At 42.1% G+C, this 22,482-nt stretch overlaps 1 protein-coding gene across 6 annotated transcripts in view; it reads left to right on the plus strand.

Annotated features, from left to right (window-relative positions):
- ATP7A (ATPase copper transporting alpha) overlaps window positions 1–22,482 on the plus strand; it is a 44,025-nt gene that overhangs the window by 10,084 nt on the left and 11,459 nt on the right. For 3 of the 6 annotated variants that reach the window (XM_082207354.1, XM_082207355.1, XM_082207353.1), the window contains exons 2-17: window positions 15–100; window positions 2,699–2,839; window positions 4,727–5,216; window positions 6,538–7,275; window positions 8,056–8,280; window positions 10,624–10,787; window positions 11,951–12,112; window positions 13,336–13,412; window positions 14,092–14,317; window positions 15,812–16,045; window positions 16,880–16,971; window positions 17,301–17,428; window positions 17,588–17,742; window positions 18,432–18,566; window positions 20,257–20,451; window positions 20,880–21,062. In XM_082207354.1, the coding sequence (XP_082063480.1) occupies window positions 56–100; window positions 2,699–2,839; window positions 4,727–5,216; window positions 6,538–7,275; window positions 8,056–8,280; window positions 10,624–10,787; window positions 11,951–12,112; window positions 13,336–13,412; window positions 14,092–14,317; window positions 15,812–16,045; window positions 16,880–16,971; window positions 17,301–17,428; window positions 17,588–17,742; window positions 18,432–18,566; window positions 20,257–20,451; window positions 20,880–21,062 (3,390 nt within the window). In that variant the 5' untranslated portion in view covers window positions 15–55. The remainder of the gene's footprint in view (window positions 1–14; window positions 101–2,698; window positions 2,840–4,726; window positions 5,217–6,537; window positions 7,276–8,055; window positions 8,281–10,623; window positions 10,788–11,950; window positions 12,113–13,335; window positions 13,413–14,091; window positions 14,318–15,811; window positions 16,046–16,879; window positions 16,972–17,300; window positions 17,429–17,587; window positions 17,743–18,431; window positions 18,567–20,256; window positions 20,452–20,879; window positions 21,063–22,482) is intronic. The other 3 variants (XM_082207356.1, XM_082207357.1, XM_082207358.1) reach the window with 2 other exon arrangements.

Below are 22,482 nucleotides of genomic sequence, written 5' to 3' on the forward strand. Positions count from 1 at the left end.
ATCTTATATTCTAGAACTTGATATTTGGAAGCCCACCCAACACCCATGTAGCTCCATGGTCAGACAAGCAGGCAGAGGAAGGTGCTGGGGAAGCAACAAGGTGGGAGCCATAGACACACAGAGTAGCAGCCTCCAATGGCTCACTGCATGCAGCAAATGGGAACTCAGTATACATCTGGGAAGGGGTCCCACTTCAGTTGCATGACTAGCAAAAAGATAACAATTTCTGGACAAAAGCAGTGGAGCTCGTGGGACAAATCCACAATGCAAACTCTGTGGAACAGCTCCCTATCTCATGGGTAGGCAGACTAAGGCCCGGGGGCCGGGTCTGGCCCAATCACCTTCTAAATTCGGCCTGCGGACAGTCCAGGAATCAGCGTGTTTCACATGAGTAGAATGTGTCCTTTTATTTAAAATGCATCTCTGGGTTATTTGTGGGGCCTGCCTGGTGTTTTTACATGAGTAGAATCTGTGCTTTTATTTAAAATGCATCTCTGGGTTATTTGTGGGGCATAGGAATTCTTTCATTTCCCCCCCCCCAAAAAAAAATAGTCTGGCCCCCCCACAAGATCTTAGGGACAGTGAACTGGCCCTCTGCTGAAAATGTTTGCTGATAATAGATGCTGGGTGTACAGAGGCTGCAGATGGAATCCCACCTGAGTAAAATGTGTTTTGCATAAAGTTCAAATTCAGGGTATAACCCCTCACTACATAAGGTGAAGTGGGGGGATCCTCACTCCAAATACGGCTCAATCAATCAGGAGGAGTGCTGCATGAACCAATAGCCTGGCATCTGCATGGACCAACCAGACCTTCTGGTCAGTTTTTGAAATGCGCCAAGTGCATTTTGCACCTTACTATCTGCCACTTGAGACCATATGAAGATGCCTGGGTGCCAGGGTGACGTCTGACGTCTCCACCACCTGGAGGCTCATGTCTGGGGATCTTTGGATCTTGACTGTTTTCACACACTAATAGTACATCCAGTAGAGTTCTGTCAGTTATATTTTATCTGCACAATCAGAATAAATTTCAGGAACCAAAATGCTTTTTCTCTGCAGCCGGAGCAGGTGTAGTGAACAATGTTAGAATTAATTGTTGTAGCTTGTCTTCGCTTATCCCACCCCAGACGTATACTAATACATCTGTTAATCACAGTCAATCCATCATTTTTTAAAAATAAGACTTTAGAGCCGTCTTACTCCCAACCTTGGTCTAAGGAGCCATTTGGTGCCTAACATATATTTGAGTTTCTAACACTGCTTCTGGCCCAGCCTTTGCATACCCCTAAACATTTTGTGAATCTAAGTTTGGCCTCATTATTAGCCTTTGTGACCAATCCATGTGCACACCCTTTATTTTGCCTTCTACATAAGACCTGCTGGGTAGCATCATAAAGGATTTGACTGCCCTTCCCTACATTATGTATCCCTTTACGCCTTCCATCTACCCTGTCCCAGTGTGTCATACACCCTGATAACAGCAGATTGGGTGAAGTCAAAGCCATTATTGAACCTGCCCAAGATGGAGTAAATCCCAAAAAAGTGTGCATGAGGTTGTCAGTGCATGAGGTTGCCAGCAGGGCTCCTGAGCCTCAGGTTGGAGTGCCTGGCTTAGAAAAATACAGCAGTGGATTCCCCCCCCCCCCTACTGTGTGTCTGCCCTTGACATAAAAAAAAAGTTGGACTGCTGTTCTTGTCCACAGCATAATGTACAGGCACCTCCCCACTCACACGTGACCATGTATACACATATTGCTGGTCAGTGCTTCCCCCCCAAAAAATGTTTAGGGGTACTCTCATTTTCTTACTCATGTTGAAATACTGCCCCTCAGTTAGGCCAAACTTAGATTCACAAAATGTTTAGGGGTATGCATACCCCTGTGTCTCCCGAGCACTGGTGCTGGTATATAAATAGATAGAATCCTACCAGGAAATGGCAGGAGATAGCTGGAGAGTCCTTGTGGTTTGGACATCCATGAGGATGTCTGTGAGGGTGGAGGAAGCCCCGAAGGGATCTGAGGTGTGATGGGGCTTTGTTTAGACTATGCTTACAGCTGGTGTGTGGGGTAGCGCAGGCTACAGCCACTTTCCTGCTCATCCTCCAGCCTCCAACTGGCCCCAGAGCTTAAACCCTAGATATTTTGGTCTGGATTGGAGAAAGAGTGGGAGAGAAAGCTGGAGAGCAGGAAAAAGTTGGCATTAGAGGATGCTCCTCACATTACGTGATTTCACTTATATGTAGTGGGGCTTGGAACATAACCTCCACCTAAGTGGTGGGGATACCTGCATAAAGCCATCAAGTTTGCTATGTAAAAAATAGGCTTTTCTCCAACACACTCTTCCTTTCCCAGGTGTCTTCATGGCATTTCATAACTGAAACCTTCCTGTGCTGCTTCTGCTCTTTGGATGGGTAGAAATCCAGTATTTCAGATGGATATCCCCAATTAATGTGTACTGGATTCTGCAGTTAGGTCACAAGATCACACTTGATAATACTCTTTTAAAAATATAATGACAATTTTAGTGGGTGCATGGAAGTACTTTGAGAATTTCTATAGCCCTGTCTTTACAGGTGGCATATGGTCTTTGTTAAGTTTCATGTAAGATAAGTAGTCCAGTGGGCCGGAAATTAACATAGGCCATTTTTTGCCTGAGTACAAATACCACATCTGTTATTCTTCTTTTACATCTTTCAGGAATGTGAAGCAGTCAATAGAATGGATCCAGTATCAGGTGCCAGATCAATTGATGTTTGTGTGGAGGGAATGACATGCAATTCTTGTGTACAGACTATCGAGCAGCATATTGGAAAACTAAATGGGGTTCACCATATTAAAGTAAGTATATTTTTTCACATTGTTACCTGATCAAAGGGTATATGAGGTGTGGTAGGCCATGTTCGGCTAAGCAGTTCACAGGATATAATTCATCTAAAGTTTTTTTGAAGAGCACCATCTGGGTTCTTGCTAAGAGATCAAGTTGTGCACTAAGGGATTAAGTTGTGCACTTTGGAAATACTATTCTTAATGACGGGGGAAATAATATACGTTTACTGCTGTTTCGGAGAGCATGTATTTTGGTTATCTTACATATAATTGCAGGTAAATCAATCATTTCTACCTTAGGCAAACGCAGAGCAGAGAAGCTATGTTAGTTAAATAGATTACGTTTGTGTAATTAGATCATAAGAGTGGCTTCCTGGTTGTGTTTTGCCTAAGGAAAATAATAAAATTTGGAATTAATGTAATTGGCTTTTTAGTGGCATCAGTTTGCCCTTTGGAAAATTGAAATAGTCAGAAAAGAACTCAGCTTGTTGAAAGCAAATCCAATTTTGAGACAGTTGCCCTGTCTGAAGTGAAAAGCTAGTGATGTCAGCAAGGTTGTGTATGAAGTACAAATTATTTTCTGCTGCTACTAATTCATCAGTTCCTTATTCTCTATCCTAGTTAGTGAATTCCTGACTTTTCTATCCCTATTGAAAAAGATCAGGATCAGTTTTAAAACAGTTTTAACAGCTACATTTCTCAAAATGAAATATATCCTCTCTTTTTCAAAGATCTCTTTGTCACTCACATCATTTGGCTGTTTTTCCTGGAACAGGTTTTGATTAGCTGGTCAGGCACCAGAAGTTCAGTTCCATGGGGCTCGGAGAAGGAAGAGAAATTCAGAGTAAATGTTATAGTTCTTGCTGAAACCATCACACTAATCAGTGAACTAGAACAAGGTGGGTGGGTGGGAACGGTAACTCTGAAGACAGATGGAGATGTTCAGAGTGACATGGGTCACTCCTCCAAGTATGAGCCACCCAGGATATGACTGGACTCCTGCTGGACGACAGTAGGGAGCATGAATCTGGACAAGTGGGGAGTCACTTGATGAACACATCAAGATATTAAAGGGTCTGGAAACTAAGCATTATGAGGAATGGTTGAGGGAACTAGGTTTGTTTAGCTTAGAAAAGAGGAGACTGAGAGAAGACATGGTAGCCATCTCCAGACTTCTCAGTGGGTGTCACATGGAAGATGGAGCAAACTTGTATTCTCCTGCTCTGGAGGCTAGGACATGAACAAAGGGATTCAAGTTACAAGAAAGGATTTATAAGAGCTGTTTGACAGTGGAACATACTCCCTTGGGAGGTGGTGGACACGCCTTGGTTCAGGAAAGGTTCAGCTATCTTTCAGTGATGTTTTAGTTGATATTCTTGCATTGCAGGGGGTTGGACTACTAGGTGATTCTCAGGATCCCTTTGAACTCTACAGTTCAGTTATTCTCAGTCTATACCGGCTCTTTTCTTTCTCTCTTTAACCTTTTAACCTGTAGAGTTTCATTTCAAGCCTGATCAGTGCAAGGGACACTGCAACATGGGATTAGTATAATCTTCGCTGTATGTAGAGTGTTATGTATGCTTAGGGCACTTTGGAAAGTGCTGTGTGAGAAATTTATACTGTATTATGTGTGTGATACTCAGAAAGAATCTGGCCACTTTTATTGTGACTCATCTTGTAGCCAGTCATCTTGTCTTACAGATAAATCCAAGTTAATTTGTGGTTTAATAGGTACAGTCTTACACTTCCTTCTCAGATGAGTGGAATCACGTGCAGGGTGTCACTATAATAGGACAAAGCTGCCTGATATGTTAACGCCACCTTGAGATTTTAATCTTTGTTTGGCAAAGTTGTCTAACATGTTTTTTTCTTTTTTTCTTTTTCTGCTTTCCCTTCAAGGTTTCACTGGAAAATAAGAATGCAGCCATTATTTATAACCCCAAAAAGCAAACTCCAGAGTCACTACAAGAAGCTATAGATGACATGGGATTTGATGCTACACTTACTAATGCAAACTCTAAACCTGTTTTAGCAGACACTATTTTTCTTACAATACCAGCTCAATCAGCATTAACATGTGAAGAAATCCGTACCAACCTCCTGCAAACCAAGGGCATCTTGGATGTGAAAAGCTCTTCTGACAGAAAGTCTGTAGTTGTAACATTTGTCTCCTCTATTATAAATGGCAAGCAGATCAACCAAATAGTGCCAGAATTCAGTTCAGAGAATGTAGTGCATGAAATAAATCCTGGAATGTCTGAAGATTCAAATTTATTCCAAACAAGCGATGTTGCATTAAGGATGAAAGTAGAGGGGATGACCTGCCATTCTTGCACTAGCACTATTGAAGGAAAGATTGGCAAACTGCAAGGTGTCACACGAATTAAAGGTAATTAAAACGGATTAGAGTTTGGTTTTTCCTGGCCTTATATGTTGCTTGATCATTTCCCATGAGTTTTCCAGTATTGCAACCCTTTATTTGGTATACCCAGCTAGGTAACTGAGTGGACTCTTTCTTTTACCCTATTCTGTGTAGAGTTTGCAGCCAAATCACAAATGCATGCTTTGCTGGACAAGCACAGGCTAGTACACAGAGAGTTCATAGAGAGGACCCTTTATGTGTCCACTTCCCCTGCCTCCTCTGGGCAGGTATTCTGTAACAAAGGAGATATTCCTTTATACTTTATTCTGCCTCTGAGGAGACACTTTCCACCATGCTTCCAAACTGATCAGACATGTGTCTGGGGGCTTTCAGACACACACTACCTATTTTGAAGCCAGCTTCTTTATTTTGTACCTAGGAAGTTTTTTTTTTTTGTATTAAGATTTTTACTAAAGTTTTTTATAATGCAACAAAATATAGAAAACTAAATTTAAAAAGAGACAAAAACAGCTGCAAAAGAAATAGGGAAAAAAGAAAAACAAAGAAGCAGAAAGAAGGATGGAAAGAGAAGGAAAGGAAATTTTAAAAATGAGAGAAAGAGAAAAGAAGCAATAAAGAGAGATAAAAAGTACTCTGATTTTCCATCTGTCAGTTTCATTTCAAAAAGTTATTTAATACGTTCATGGGAATATCCATCTCCACTTTCTGTTAATATTTCTCTTAAGTCCAACTCTCTCAAAATCATTCATTTCCTTTCCCCTTGAAAAGTCCAAGAAGGGTTCCCAATTATTTTTATTAGTAATAAATTTCAGCTGTGCTTTTTCTTTAAAGTCTTTCCACTGTGATCGCATGTTAAAATAATATTCCATAATTATTTTCTTGTTACATATCCTTTAATTTACACCCGGTTCAGTATATTCAATTTCCATTTTCTGTTGTGGTGCAATTGTGTGCTGTAGAATGAGTGGTGTTAATAGCAAAAGAAGACAAAGCTATGTTGGTAGACAGAGGCTCATTTGAGGGTGGCAGAACTCCTTCCCCAATTGCATGACACAGTTTATCACATTCCCATAGGGACAGTGCTCCTCCCACTTTGAAAGCTAAACCCCACCATTGCATGCATGTGACCCGTCTGTGTTGCACACTGTATTATGCACTGGTATGTCTGTGATTTTGCAGCCTTTCCCCACCTGGCTTGCCAGTGGCAGCAGACCTTTCAGAGGTGGGCAAGAGGTTGGATTGGCCTGCTAACGTGGAGGAGGAAACCAGGATTTTAGGTGAAACACCATTAGGGAAACATACTAACAATTCACCTTTTATCTTCTAGTCTCCCTGGACAATCAGGAAGCTGTGGTGGTTTATCAGCCTCATCTCATCACATCGGAGGAAATAAAAAACCAAATAGAAGCTGCTGGTTTCATGGCATCGATAAAGAAGCAGCCTAAGCCCCTCAAACTTGGTGCTATTGATGTAGAGCGGCTGAAGAACACACAAACCAAATGCTCAGAAAAAGCTCCGCAAGAATCTCCAGAGTACACACAATGTTTGAAGACCATAACATTCCGAGTTGATGGCATGCACTGCAATTCATGTGTCTTCAATATTCAAAGCAGCATATCAGCACTCCCTGCAGTAACTAGTATAGCGGTTTCTTTAGAGGAAAAATCTGCCATTGTAAAGTACAATCCCAGCCTAATCAGCATAAGTGCACTGAGAAGAGCCATAGAAGCAGTATCCCCAGAGACTTTTAAGGTCAGCCTTTTTGACGGACATGAAAATGCTGCACTTCTGAACACACCTACATCTCCGCTGAAATCTCCAAGAGCTGTCAACAGCACCATGCACCATCCCTTGACATGCATTACCGTAATAAATATAGAAGGAATGACCTGCAATTCTTGTGTACAGACAATTGAGAGAGTAATTTCCCAGAAGCCAGGAGTGAAGGCAATACATGTATCTCTTCTGAACCATACTGGGACTATAGAATATGACCCCATGCAGACCTCTCCAGATGACTTAAGGAATGGCATTGAGGATATGGGTTTTGATGCATCCTTAACAGGTGATAGCTCTTTAAATTATGCTTATAGAACAAATCCAGCTGCTATTTTGAAAGGTAGCTTTCTCTGGAGGGGGTTGTGCAGATCCACATGGTAATTATAATCTCTTAATACTGATTCTGAAATGGCCTAACCAGGAGGCAGTCACCCTAGTTTTTTTAGGGTGGGGGCACAGGAAAGGAAATATTGGGTGTCATTAAAGGCAGCTGATTTGGAGATGGGCAGGTCTGCCCCGTTGTGTAATTCCAACAATATGTTGTTCTGCATATCCCCACTGAAATGAATAGGCCTGTAAGATGCCACATGGAATGGTGTATCTGATTGAGTGTTGCTGATCTCTTCAAAGATCTGGGAAGATGCCCCTCCTCCAGCTCTACATGTTTGCTTTCTACATGTATGCTGTACAAGCATGTGCTTCAAACAATTGTTTCGTGTTCATGCTTATTATCTTAGAATATCTGTAGTGTTGTGAGTGGTTGCTAGCCTTTATGTTTCGACATAAAGCAAGCATGCCTACTAAAGAGAAGAGATGCCTTATGGTTTCTGTTTAACTGGAAAGGATATCCTAAGGGTAATTTTCCAATTAGGAAGCATGGGATTTGCTATTTTCTACTTCTCAAATTCAAAGGTATCTTCTGGGCTCAGCTAGAAATAAGGTAGACTGGGAGAGCTGATATTTTTGGCTCCTCCAGATGTGAAATGAATGCATCAAATGCCCCTGGGACTTAACATAGTTGCAGCAGTTGTTTAAACACATTAAAATTATTCTTTTCTGTTCCCAGGTCCCGCAAGTACAGAACCTTTGGTGCTAATAACTCAGCCCTCACAGGAAAGGCTGGCAGAATCTCAGGATAATAAACACTTCAAAATGGAAGCTCACTCCAACCTCTCCCCCATCCACAATAACCAGGATGCAAATGCACCTTCCAAGTGCTACATTCAAGTCACTGGCATGACATGTGCTTCCTGTGTGGCGAACATTGAAAGGAATCTAAAGAGAGAAGATGGTGAGATATACATTAGTAAAATGGTTTTAAGTTTCCTGACACCATTTTAGTGATGCTTAAACTGATCTTTTAAAGCTCAGGTGACACATATATGTAGGCCCTTCAGGGATTCTGATTATACAATTTAAATTATGAGGCTTGCATCTTTAGCAGAGATGAAGGAATGGAGTGGTACGTTGTGGGAGTGAGTGCCAGGAGAAGAGATAGCATTTGCCATTCATTATCATAAGACGTAACAATCTTCCAGTCTTTTCTGTGTCTCTGGTGGCAGAAAATAGAAGGTGGAATCCATAATGCTTCACTGCCAGCTATCAGTTTTGGTTCCCTCTCTGAACTCTTAAAGGCTAGCGGCCAAGAAATAGGATAGTGTATTTTAGTGGCTGCCTTTCAGAAAAGATCTGAAAGAGGATCCAAAGGCACTGCTGTCACAGCAGCACAATGACTGTGTAGCTTTCCCCTTCATTGCAGGGGTTTATTATTATAATACATTCAGTTTATATGCCACACTTTATCTGAAGATCCCATGGCGGTGTACAACATTAAAAACATAATTTACAGAGCATAATAATAAAAAACAGTAAAACTATCACAGAAAGAATCTTAATAACAGTTCCCCCCTCTCCCACTTTTAAAAGGCCATAGATTGTTTAATGGCCAAAGAAGAATGTTTTTGCCTGGTGCCTAAAGACATGTACAGTAGTACCTCGGGTTGCATACACTTCAGGTTACATACGGTATGCTTCAGGATACAGACTCCGCTAACCCAGAATTAGTACTTCGGGTTAAGAACTTTGCTTCAGGATGAGAACAGAAATCACGTGAGGGTGACACGCAGCAGCAGGAGGCCTCATTAGCTAAAGTGGTGCTTCAGGTTAAGAACAGTTTCAGGTTAAGAACGGACCTCCAGAATGAATTAAGTACGTAACCAGAAGGTACCACTGTAATGCATTAGAAATTGGGAAGAGGAGATGGACTGGAGGGTGCTAGGGAGGTTGTCTGAGGACACTATGGTTTCCACAGGTGCTGCATTGGGAATTTCCACACAAAACAATATTGCATACTTTCTTTGTAATGGGCACAAAAACCATATTCACTTTTTTTCTAACTTTAATCTACATTGAATATATGAAGTGAAGTGGAATGTGGAGAAGTAGTTACCGTATTTTTTGCCCTATAGGACGCACTTTTTCCCCTCCAAAAATGAAGGGGAAATCTGTGTGCGTCCTATGGGGCGAATACAGGCTTTTGCTGAAGCTTGGAGAGCGAGAGGGGTAGGTGCGCACTGACTCCTCTCGCTCTTCAGGCTTCAGGAAGCTATCAGCAAGCCTGGGGAGCCCGTGGGAGTTCCCGCAGGGATGTCTAGGCTGCGGATAGCAGCCTGCCGCCCGGTGCACGGAGCGCCCTGAAGCAGAGTGCCCCGCGCGCCGGACAGACATCTGCAGCGTGGGGAGCCCTGCAGGAGTTCCCGCAGGGCTCCCCACGCTGCGGATAGCAGCCTGCCGCCCGGCGTGCAGGGTGCCCTGAAGCAGAGCGCCCTGCGCGCTGGGCAAACATCCGCAGCGTGCGGAGCCCTGCAGGAGTTCCGGCAGGGCTCCCTATGCTGCGGATAGCAGCCCGCTGCACGGGGTGCGCTGAAGCAGAGCGCCCTGCGCTTCGGGCAGACATCGGCTAGCCCCACAAGCTCGGGGGACAGCGGGGAGGCGCAGCGCCACCATCCCGCTGTTCCTCGACCTGGTTTGGAGGCTGGCGCTGGGGAGAAGCGTGCTTCTCCCCAGCGCCAGCCCCACAAACTTGGGGGACAGCGGGGAGGCGGAGTGCCGCCATACCGCTGTTCCCCAACCTGGTTTGGTTTCCCCGACCTGGTTTTGGGGGGGAAATAAGGGGGGGATTTCCTTTATTCCCCCCAAAAAAAACCCCTAGGTGCGTCCTATGGGACGAAAAAAACGGTATTTATCTATTTCAGTATTTATAGCTTGTCTACCTGTTAAAAAAATCAAGGTGGTTATCAAAGCCTTTGCTTTGCTTTGATTCAGATTAGAGCCAGACGACATTCTGTGAATAAGTTGGCTACTTTAGCTGTTGCAAATAATGCCTATTATGTTCCAGTATTTCTGTTCTTACCTAATCTGTATAGAGGTATATGGCATAACTCGGCCTTCCCTAATACGTGCTCCCCAGATGTTTTGGATTATAACTCCCATGAAACCCCAGTCATCAATGGAGTGGCGGTCCATAACATTTGAAGACTACCTGATTGCGGAAGGCTGAGCAAGATCAACTCATTGTATATTACACTCCTAATTTCTTTATGTAATGTTCCTTTGTGTGACCTTGTGTCTCTAGGAATACACTCTGTTCTTGTTGCTCTAATGGCTGGGAAGGCAGAAGTGAGGTATAATCCTTCTATCATCCAGCCATCAGCTGTAGCGGAATTGATTAGGGACCTGGGCTTTGGAGCTACAGTTCTGGAGAACTATGATGAAGGAGATGGCACCCTGGAACTTGTCGTAAGCAAATAATTTAATAATCAATGCCACTTAACACTCAGCCATTTTACCTAGTGAGCTTTTCATACAAACAGGGTTAATTGAAGAAAATTCCTCTACAGATTGTGTGTAAGTACGGTAACTATGATTCCAAAAGCATTTAGAGTAATTTATCTCCCCCACCTCCTCATCCTTTGCATATGTGAGAGAGTGTATGTCAGAGAGATTACTACCTGGCTAGCTCCAGCAATTAGCTAGAGACACTTGGTGTTTTTATGGAACAATTTTTGTCAGGACTGTAGCAGGGGTGGAGTGAAGCTAATTCTTAAAATTTAAACTCAGCCTCCATGCCAGCTTGTGTTAGGGCAACAAACATTTAATCAAGTTTTCAGTATAGAAAGGGGGAAGGAGTGGAATTAAGAGAGGTGAAGTCTGAGCTCATGCCCATTTGTGCCACATTTCTAGGCCAAGTCCATCCTTTAAAGCTCTGTGTCAGAGTGATGTTGTTGTTGTTGGCACTTTCTCCATGAAAACCCACTCCAGACTGCAGAATTGGAGCAAAACTCACAGAAAACCCAAGTTGCCATTTGTTCCAAGTCAGTGCTAAGGAGCGGGTTTTCCTAGGGAAAGTGGTGGTGGTGGGGGAATGGTCTTGGACATGAAGCTTTAAAGTGCAGATATGTGCCTTGAAAGCGTGGGGGTAGAGGTAAGTGTGATTGAGCCCTCTGTCTTGGCAGCTCAAGTTTTTATTTTATTTTGGTGTGTCTGATTCATAATACAATTAAGCAACTCCTGGCCAGCTAGGTTTACGTTTATACTTGATTTATTTATTTATTTATTTCACAACATTTATACACTGCTTGATTGTAAAAACCCTTGAAGTGGTTTATAAAAGATAAAAAGTAAAATAAAAAAATATTTACAACTTTAAGGTTCATCTGTTTATAAAAAAAGTATTCTGCCTTCCTTCTGAAATACTTGGTGTACTATGCAAATTAAAATAACACTGTGAAACAGTTGTGCTACAGAATCAATAAAATAAAGTTAGTACAATTTTGGTTCATTGACTGGGAACAGTGCCATCTTCCGATTGGAATTACTTATCAACTTAATTATTTATGATGCATACAAAATTATCTCTGAAGAAAGAATATTCTGCAAACAATAAACTTTTGTTTTAACAGGTGAGGGGAATGACATGTGCCTCATGTGTTCATAAAATAGAATCCACACTTATGAAAACAAAAGGGATTCTGTACAGCTCTGTAGCACTTGCAACAAATAAAGCACATATTAAGTATGATCCTGAGATAGTTGGCCCAAGAGATATTATACGGATCATAGAGGTAAGTAGTCTTGTGAATGTAGCAATTTGCTGGTTCATTTTTCACATATAAATACTACCGTGTTAGTGGAACATATTTTGCTGCTGAAGATTGTTGGTCCCATTGTGGATAGTAAAGATACCAGTAGTAGTAGTAGTAGTAGTAGTAATAATAATAATAATAATAATAATAATAATAATAATAATTTATACCCCGCCCATCTGGCTGAGTTTCCCCAGCCACCCTGGGCGGCTCCCAATCAAATGTTAAAAACAGTAAAGCATTAAATAATAAAACTTCTCTGAACAGGGCTGCCTTCAGATGTCTTTTAAAGATAAGATAGCTGTTTATTTCCTTCACATATGAAGGGAGGGTGCTCCACAGGGTGGGCGACACTACCGAGAAGGCCCTCTGTCTGGTTCCCTGTAACCTCACTTCTCGCAATGAGGGAACCACCAGAAAGCCCTCAGCACTGGACCTGGCCGGGCAGAACAATGGGGGCTCCTTCAGGTGTACAGGACCGAGGCCGTTTAGGGCTTTAAAGGTCAGCACCAACACTTTGAATTGTGCTCGGAAACGTACTGGGAGCCAGTGCAGATCTCTCAGGACCCATGTTATGTCCCAGCAGCCACTCCCAGTCACCAGTCTAGCTGCTGCATTCTGGATTAATTGCAGTTTCCGGGTCACCTTCAAAGGTAGCCCCACATAGAGCGCATTGCAGTAGTCCAGTCGGGAGATAACTAGAGCATGCACCACTCGGGCGAGACAGTCCGAGGGCAGGTAGGGTCTTAGCCTGCAGGTGGGGTCTTAGCCTGGGGGAGGTGAGTATGGCCTCTCCATACAGGATTGCAGGCCAAAGGGAGATGACTGGCAGGCCAAGTTTGACTAGAGGATCCCCATCTGTGGTTTAGATTGGCCAAAACCTTCCTGTAGGTAGGTGTACATTGTTTTATGTTGCATATTGTACAGCACCATGTTTTTAAGGTGTTAATTATTAGCAGTATATGCACAGGTGATATGCAGATATCCAGACAACTGCATGGTATTCTCAGGAAGCATGATGTGTTTGAGTCATATGTTTGCATCATTTACTGAAATACAGTTAAAACTCCTCTAACATTTTGAAACAGATTTGTGGGAGGTATCTGCTTTCTTGCGCTCTGAATGTGTTTTTCCCTAGCTTTCAAAACTGTCTGCAACATTTGTACACTACAATAAATCTCTCCCCCCCTTTTTTTTTTTAGAATTTAGGATTTAATGCTGTGCTTGTGAAGAAAGATAGATCTGCTAGTCACTTAGATCACAAACAGGAGATAAGGCAGTGAGTATTCTTTTATTCGTGCTCCAATCCCATTCAAGATGTTTGATTCCTTCTGTGAGAATCCAGAATGCAGTTCTGTTATAAAGCAGGGGTGGGGAATCTTTTTCTTCCAAAGAGTTCTATTTCCTCAGAAGCATTTCAATGGGCTGCATGTTCCTATCAGTCCATGATTCATGAATATTCTCTTTCATTCACTCTGGCTGTGTACACACTGTACCTTTAAAGCACATTTCCCCCTTAATGAATTCAGGGCCCTGTATTTAGTTAAAGGAATTGTAATTCTGTGAGGATTAAACTACAACGCCCAAAAGTCTTTGAACGGTGGAAATGCACTTCGCATGTTCTTTAAAGCCAATAAAGTACACACAGCCTAATTGCAATTTGCATTGAGCAAAGAGATTCCCTTTGGTTCTTCTTTTCCCAGTGGACTGCCAGCATGAGGGCCAGTCTGGATCAGGATCCTGGGCTAGAGGTCTTTAAACCATAGGCTCCTGCTGCACCTGCAACTTACATTGATGGGCTGGGGGAGACCTTCCATTAAAGTGAATCATACACCCTACTAAATGCTTCCTGTCATGCTCAAGGTGCTAGATGCATGATTTTTTCTCCATAGTGAAACACTTTCCTTTCAATGTTGTTATGATTTCTTCACTATTATCTTGTTCTCTTATTTATTAAGATGGAAACGATCCTTCCTTGTAAGCCTAATTTTCTGCATTCCTGTAATGGGACTGATGATTTACATGATGGTTATAGACAGCCAGATGTCATCCATGCACAAGGTTGCAAACATGACCAAAGAAGAAATGGAAGCATATCATTCATCAATGTTCTTAGAGCGCCAGATCCTTCCCGGCTTGTCTGTTATGAATTTGCTCTCCTTTCTGTTGTGTGTCCCTGTGCAGGCAAGTAGAAATAAATCAAATGCTAGTGTGATAGTATTTAAATTTCATGCCAAGATTCCTTTGAATGAACCATATGGAATAAAGCAGGTGGACAAACTTGCTGCCAACCCTTGGCTTAATTTCTTGAGCATGCATGGGGGTGGGAAATGGCACAGAGATAAGGGAAGAAAAGGGGATGCCCTGCCCGTTTTAGATCCAGCCCCCATCATATTATCCCTTGGGGTATGCTGCTCCCACAAGATGCAGTGATGGCCACCGAGCTGCCGTATTTTTCGCTCTATAAGACGCACCTGACCATAAGACGCACCTAGGTTTTAGAGGAGGAAAACAAGAAAAAAATATTCTGAATCAAATGTTGTACTAACCTATTTAATAAACCTAGGGGTGAGGGGCATTGTAGTTCAATAGCATCTGGGGACCCACAGGTTGAGAAAGGCTGAATTACGGTATGTGAGGTGGGGCTTACCTGGCCTCCCCCCCATATATTATTCAAGTTGGAAGAGGGAGGGAGGGAGGGAAGGAAGGGAGGGAGAGGGAGAGCTCACATTTGTGCGTGCCTGTGGCAGGCAACTGCCTTGCCTCGCCTCAGAGGCAACGCTGGAACCGGAGCAAAAAGAGGAGGAGAAGACGCCAGGACAGGAGCTCTGTAACGGCTCTCCGATCAGCTGGGAGCAAGGGTGGAAGGGGCTGCCGTCTGTCCCTCCTCCTGCCTCGCTGTAAAGCGGCTCTCCCTTTGCTTGCTTTAAAGCTAGCCATGGAGGAGGGAAGGAAGGGGAGCCATGGCTCCTGTCCATCCCTCCTCCGCGGCATTCGCTTCATAAGACGCACAGACATTTCCCCATACGTTTTTGGAGGAAAAAAGTGTCTTATGGAGTGAAAAATACGGTAGATGCTTTTAGAAGAGGGTTAGAGAAATTCATGGATGAGAGGGCTATTGATGGTTACTAACCAGAAAGACTTTGCTCTTCCTTCCACATTTGGAGGCAGCAGTGCTTCTGGACACCAGTTGCTGGAAGCTACATGAGGGAAGAGGGCCCTTTTGCTCAGTTTCCGCATGCTGGTTTCCCTCAAGCATCTGGTTGGTCACTGAGAATAGGATGCTGGACTAGATAGACCATTGGCCTGACCCAGCAGGATCTTCTTGTGTTCTTATTAGCTGAAAGCACATTAGGCCCTGTAGTCTAAGTTACTTTTACTGTATTGCTACCCCTCTAGACAAAAATCTGAAATATTAATGCTTGTTCCTTTTAAGTTTTATTAGGATGGAACAAAATGCAAGAATAAGCTCCACACTTCAACAATGCCTCTCTATTATAGCTGAGCGTCCATCAGATTTTTCTAGGCAGTCTGCTGCCTGTTTGCTTAGCCACCCTACCAGGGAGAATTAATTGAACCCAGGAGGAGAATGACAGTTCACAGATCTCCAGTCCTTATATAGTTATCAATAGTGTGTTTATGTGCAAAATGTAATTGTGAATTTTGCTGTGCTTGCAGTTATTTGGTGGCTGGTATTTCTACATCCAAGCTTACAAAGCACTGAAGCATAAGACTGCCAATATGGATGTGCTGATTGTTTTGGCAACCACCATTGCGTTTGCCTACTCCTTTGTTATTCTTTTGGTTGCAATGGTTGAGAGGGCAAAAGTCAACCCTGTGACTTTCTTTGACACACCACCCATGCTCTTTGTATTCATTGCATTGGGGCGATGGCTGGAACACGTGGCCAAGGTAAATATAAAAATATAAATGCTCATATATTTAGGGGGGCATTTATTAAAGCACTTTCAGACTTGGCGCTGCTAGTTTTGTAAGATTATCTTAAAAGTTTAGTGCTCAGTTATTTGTCAATTACATGATGCTTGTAGTCAAAATAAAAAAAATTCCTTCCAGTAGCACCTTAAAGACCAACTAAGTTAGTTCTTGTTATGAGCTTTCGTGTGCATGCACACTTCTTCAGATACACTGAAACAGAAGTTGCCAGATCCTTCTATATAGTGAGAAGGTGGGGAGGGGTATTACTCAGAAGGGTGGTGGGAATGGGAGATTGGCAGATAGCTGAGATGAGTCTGTTGACGACTCTTAACGACTGCAATAGGTCTTACAGGAAAAGGCAAGGGGTGAGAAGGTGAAAAATGGCTTAGTCATGTATAATGAGATAAAAATACAATGTCTCTGTTCAGACCAGGTCTCTCCATGGTTTTAAGTTTGGTAATGAGTTACAATTCAGCAGCTTCTCTTTCCAGTCTATTTCTGAAATTCCTTTGTAGTAAAACAGCTTGTAGGAATCCAAGAGAGAATACAGGTATGCCATTCTGTATGTGGCAGAATTGTGTTAAGTATACATTTACTGTTTTCAAGACAAATACTTTGGAATGCATGCTTCCCCCACACTTAAGTCCATCTTCATCCCAAGGAGAATAACAGAAGACTGCTTTGTGTAAACTTACTTAGAACTTATTTATTTGCTAGAAATATGGCTTGTGCTGCATACGACTTCGTTGCTTGCAGTGATCTTTTAGGTGGTACTTTGAATTTAACATATGTGGCTCTATGCTTTTATAGGGTAAAACATCAGAAGCCCTTGCAAAACTGATTTCACTACAAGCAACAGAAGCAACTATTGTTACTTTAGGCCCAGACAACATCCTCTTGAGGTATTTTGCTTTACTGTAGTTTTTTAATAATTTGTTTTGAAAGGCAGCCTGAATACATTTCAGTATGTTGTGTTCATTGATTTCCCCCCTGTGCTCTTTATTTTTGTATGGCCCCATCAATATATATGGCATTTTGTAGAGAAATAGAAGCAGAAGATAATCCTTCACCCTAAATAACTTGTGGTCTAAATTGTTGGTATTTGGGGGAGAGAAAGATGTGGCAAGGCTTATGGTCAAACCATGAATATGCACAGATTCAGCTGCAGATGCTAAGACTTTGTTTCAATTGTGGATAAATAAGGACTAAGGAATTTTGTGTGTCCTCTTAGTGAAGAGCAAGTTGATGTTGAGCTGGTTCAGCGGGGTGACATTGTCAAAGTGATTCCAGGAGGCAAATTTCCAGTGGACGGCCGTGTTATTGAGGGACATTCTATGGTGGACGAATCACTCATCACAGGCAAGCAGTGTTATATTTATTTCAGCGGCTGCTTGAAACTAACTAATGGTGTGGGTAGGAAGGGAAAGAGACAAAGTGAAAATTAAGACTAGGGGATGAGAGGGGGAAATGCAAAGAATTGTGTCTCTTAATGTTTTGCTGGCAAATCAATTTATGCAGGTGAAGCTATGCCTGTGACTAAAAAACCTGGCAGTACAGTCATTGCAGGCTCTATTAACCAGAATGGATCACTGCTGATCTCTGCAACCCATGTTGGATGTGACACTACTCTCTCCCAGATCGTCAAACTTGTGGAAGAAGCACAAACATCCAAGGTACTTTCAATAAGCAATAGTAGGAAGGAAGTTAAGTTTTTCAGCCTGTTTCTTCAGCTTTGATTCAGTATAGCAAATTTATGAATCAAATTTGACATCATTACATGCTTACTTAGTGTACCAAATTGGTCTTCAGCAGAGAGGCAACTTAAAATTCCCATCCTTATAGGCCTCACATTCTCTGATCACGGCAGTTGGTAAGCAGACTGTAAAGCAAATCATTTTGTGTAATTTGGAAGCTTTTCAACCAAAGCATTGCAAAAAAGATATATTGTTAGGACTGCAGAAAAAGAGACAAGTGCAAAGGTGCCAGTGATGGGAAACTGCCTGCTACTTAGGCAAATGTGTAGACCAGGGGTGGCCATCTTTCAAAAGACTGCAACCTACTCACACAATTAAAAATTGGCAGTGAACTACCCCTTTTTTGGGGGGTTCAGGTCAAAGGGGGGGGGGAGATCGCTAATGAAACAGTCAGCCTCGCAGCAAGAGCTCCTTCTTCCATTCTAGCAATCTAGAGGGCGGAGCTGGATGGAGGAGCCAGAGATCAACTGCAATCTACCAAAACCTCCCGGGGATCAACCAGTAGATCAACCTTTTGGACATCCCTGGTATAGACAATCTCTGAGACAACCTCAAGCCTCAGAGAAGATGGCTAGAATTTATTTTCTTTTTCTCTCCCTGTGCTTTAGGCTCCAATTCAGCAGTTTGCAGACAAACTTAGTGGCTACTTCGTTCCATTTATTGTTGGTGTTTCTGTGCTTACACTTTTTGCCTGGATAGTGATCGGATTTGTCGATTTTGAAATTGTGGAAACCTATTTTCTTGTAAGTCTGGTATTCTTCTTTGGGAAGATTTATTTCACTTCCAGGTTTCAACCCTTTAATGTTGTTGACAACTCCCTACATTGTCTTTTGAAGTAATGCAGGGCTGGAGAATCTTATTGGCTCAGCAGACCAGATCCTTATAACGATCTGCCTTGCAGGGCCATCCAGCTGTCAGTCAGGAGACTGTCAGTCACAAATGATGCCAGGGGATTCAGTGCTTTGAAGCCAGGACACCAAAGCCCAGCCAAAATGAGCATGTTGGGTGAGGTAGAAAGAGTTTCTTGTAGGGAGCTCTCGTGCACCTGAATCAAGCTGGATTGATCTCCCTTCATGTTGGCCAATGGAGAGAGAGGTCACTTCTGCTTATCGCTGAAGTGCATGGGGTTGCCTCAAAGAGGAGTCCTGGGAAAGAGGAACACTTCTCTCTCCCAGTGCTGCTTTTGGAAGCATGTCCAGTGAAAACAAGCAGCCCCCTTTCCCTTCAAGCATGGAAGTAGGGTGGGAACATTTGCGGTTATTCTTGATGTGCTTATCAATTGACCAATCTGTTTACATGCAGTTTTTAATGAGGGCATGATCGGGAATTACTAGCCTTAAAAAAGGGTAATGGATGTAATTACATGATCTATATGAGCACTGAGGGGCAAATGTAGGTTTGCAGAGGCAATTACAACTTTTTAGAATTTTAAACCTTGAAATTTTATTTAATTGTACTTATAGTCTACCTCTTCCCAAGCACTCCAGGTGGCTCAATATACAATTTCAACAAATGCTTCTTGTGTAGCTTTTGGAAGTACGCCCAGATTCATGCTTAGTTAAGTGTCAAGTGAAACACAGAAGCAAATTCCCAAGTTGAGGTCCAGCCACCGAAAGTGCCCAGCCTTGAAACCTGGAAATATAGGTGAAACTCGAAAAATTAGAATATCATGGAAAAGTTCATTTATTTCAGTAATTCAACTTAAAAGGTGAAACTAATATATGAGATAGACTCATGACACGCAAAGCGAGATATGTCAAGCCTTTATTTGTTATAATTGTGATGATTATGGCGTACAGCTGATGAAAACCCCAAATTAACAATCTCAGAAAATTAGAATATTAAATGAAATCAGCAAAACAAGGATTGCAAATAGAGTAATATTGGACCTCTGAGAAGTAGAAGCGTGCATATGTACTCAGTACTTGGTTTGGGCCCCTTTTGCATCAATTACTGCCTCAATGCAGCGTGGCATGGATGCTATCAGTCTGTGGCACTGCTGAGGTGTTATGGAAGACCAGGATGCTTCAATAGCAGCCTTCAGCTCTTCTGCACTGCTCGGTCTCACGTCTCTCATCTTTCTCTTGGCAATGCCCCATAGATTCTCTATGCGGTCAGGTCAGGCGAGTTTGCTAGCCAATCAAGCACAGTAATCCCATGGGCATTGAACCAGGTTTTGGTACTTTTGACAGTGTGGGCAGGTGCCAAGTCCTGCTGGAAAATGAAGTCAGCATCCCCATAAAGCTCATCTGCGGAAGGAAGCATGAAGTGCTCCAAAATCTTTTTGTAGGTCAGCACCACACTTCGAATTAAGCCCTAAATAAATTTGTGAGCCAGTTAGTGAGTGGTCAAAGCTGCCTTAGAATAAGCTGTATTTTTCTTGTGAACAACCCTTGTTCATACCTAAGCAACTAACTGTTTGTTTGTCAATAGGGGTACAATAAGAGCATTTCCAAAGACGAAGTGATAATCCGCTTTGCTTTCCAAGCCTCCATTACAGTGCTTTGTATTGCTTGCCCTTGTTCTTTGGGACTAGCAACCCCAACAGCTGTGATGGTGGGTACTGGTGTAGGAGCACAAAATGGCATCTTGATCAAAGGTGGAGAACCTCTAGAGATGGCTCACAAGGTAAGAAATCAGACTTTCCTTTACAGTTTGGCCACAAACTGTCATGTTTCTAAAAAGGCTAACTTCATTCATGGTTTGCTGTTGTTTTATTGATTCAGAAATTACTTATTGTAACTGTTGAGTGGATTTCTGTTTAATTTTGAAATGCTGATATTTAATATTATTCTATATTGTTTTGATGAATGTTGAATGTTATTTTATTTGCATATTGTATATTGTACTATGCATATTGTCTTATTTATATGATGTTAGCCACTCTGAGCCTGGCTTTGGCTGGGGAGAGCGGGATACAAATAAAATGTATTTATTTATTTATTTATTTATTCATTTATTTATCCTTCCCCAAAGCTTGTATGACTTTAGTCTGCAAAAAAAAGGGGGGGGACAGAAAGCACTTGGTTTCTAATGTGTTTGCGTTCTTTTTGCAGGTTAAGGTTGTGGTATTTGATAAGACAGGGACCATCACCCATGGAACTCCAGTGGTGATGCAGGTGAAGATCCTAGTGGAGAGTAACCGGATGCCACGCAATAAGATTTTGGCACTAGTGGGAACCGCTGAGAGCAACAGTGAGCACCCCCTGGGAGCAGCTATTACCAAATACTGCAAACAGGTAGAGGAGCACATACAGAGATTTCTTGATTCACCCTCTTAACTATCTGCCAAGTACCAACTTAATTGTGGGGGACATAACAGCCATGTCTGTTTTTTTTTTTTTTAATCATATTTATTAGAGTTTCCAATAATATAGAATATAACAGAAAAGAAAAGATAGAAAATATTTAAAGCCTTACTTTTGTTACCTTCTTTCTAGGACTCCCTCCTCCCCCTCCCGACTGTATTCCCCTTTCATTAATTTGGTTCCACAAGCTCTCACTCCCAGTTAAAAAACTTAATATGTTTAACCCATTAACCAATTTAAATTCTACAATCTTACCATCATCCCTCATCGTTAACAGAAAAAAAAAGATTTTTCCCCAAGATCCACCCCAATTTCCTTCCACGAATTCCCTTTTTTAAACATGTCAAATCAAAATACCATAATATACAAAAGTTCTATAAAGAAATAGAAGATAAAAAAATATATAAAAAGGTTCAAAAAGATGGTTGCATAGCCTTTGGATTCCAAAACTCCCTCCTCCCTTCCCCGGTTTGGATTCCCCATGTCCATCAGTCTATATGTTGTCAGCCTGGAGGTCTCAAGTCCATGGCCAAATTTTTTCCCATTCCATCTTGCCGGTTTTCTTTTAACTTATTTATTTTAATGATGTTTAACTTCAGAAATCCAGTCTAATAGAGGCCTTTAATTTCCTTGGTCTTTGCTGCTCCTCCCATTGTTCTCACCGTGTCGTAGTTAGTCCTTTGTTCTTTTTATTCCTTACTTTCTCAGGTTTCTTGTCTTGTTCAGCTGCTAAAACGTTCTTATTCCGAGATCTGGTATCTCTACAGAGGTTTGTTGTTCAGGAACAAAAACTTAAGTCCAGTCCCTTCCTTTCTTCAATAGAAAATTCTATTGTCTCCTTTTAATGTAAACACCTCTGTAGACAAAATACTGTTTCAGTTTTGCAGCTTTCCCAGAAGATAAGTCCTGTGCGAATCCCAGAGTGATTTTCCACGTACGACCACTTGTAATGTCCCAAAACCCCTCTAGGGGGATTATAGTAACTTTGTATCCTCTAATCCAAAAGTCAAATTGTTGTTCCTTATTTTCCGACAGTTTATATCCATATTGTGTCAAATTGTAACAGAATTAACCAGCAAAGTCCTTGTAACAAAGTCCTCTTTATATTCTCCAGCTTTGACAGCTGCTTTGACAGCTGTCAAAGTCTCCGTCTCTCTTCGCCAGGCTCTACGAATCGCCCCGGTTCCCAGGGGGGGTTGCATTTTCCCTCTCACCCTCCACTCTTCTCCTCCAGCACAATTCCCATCGTGGAATTAATGATTTTTATCAGCAATAAACTTCTCTTTCGATCTTGGTTGCCCAGTCCTTGTTTTAGAATGTTTACAATCGGGGGGAGACTGACTTCCTTTTT

This window comes from Podarcis vaucheri (assembly GCF_965113315.1).
Source record: "Podarcis vaucheri genome assembly, chromosome: Z".
NCBI classification, from domain to species: Eukaryota; Metazoa; Chordata; class Lepidosauria; order Squamata; family Lacertidae; genus Podarcis; species Podarcis vaucheri.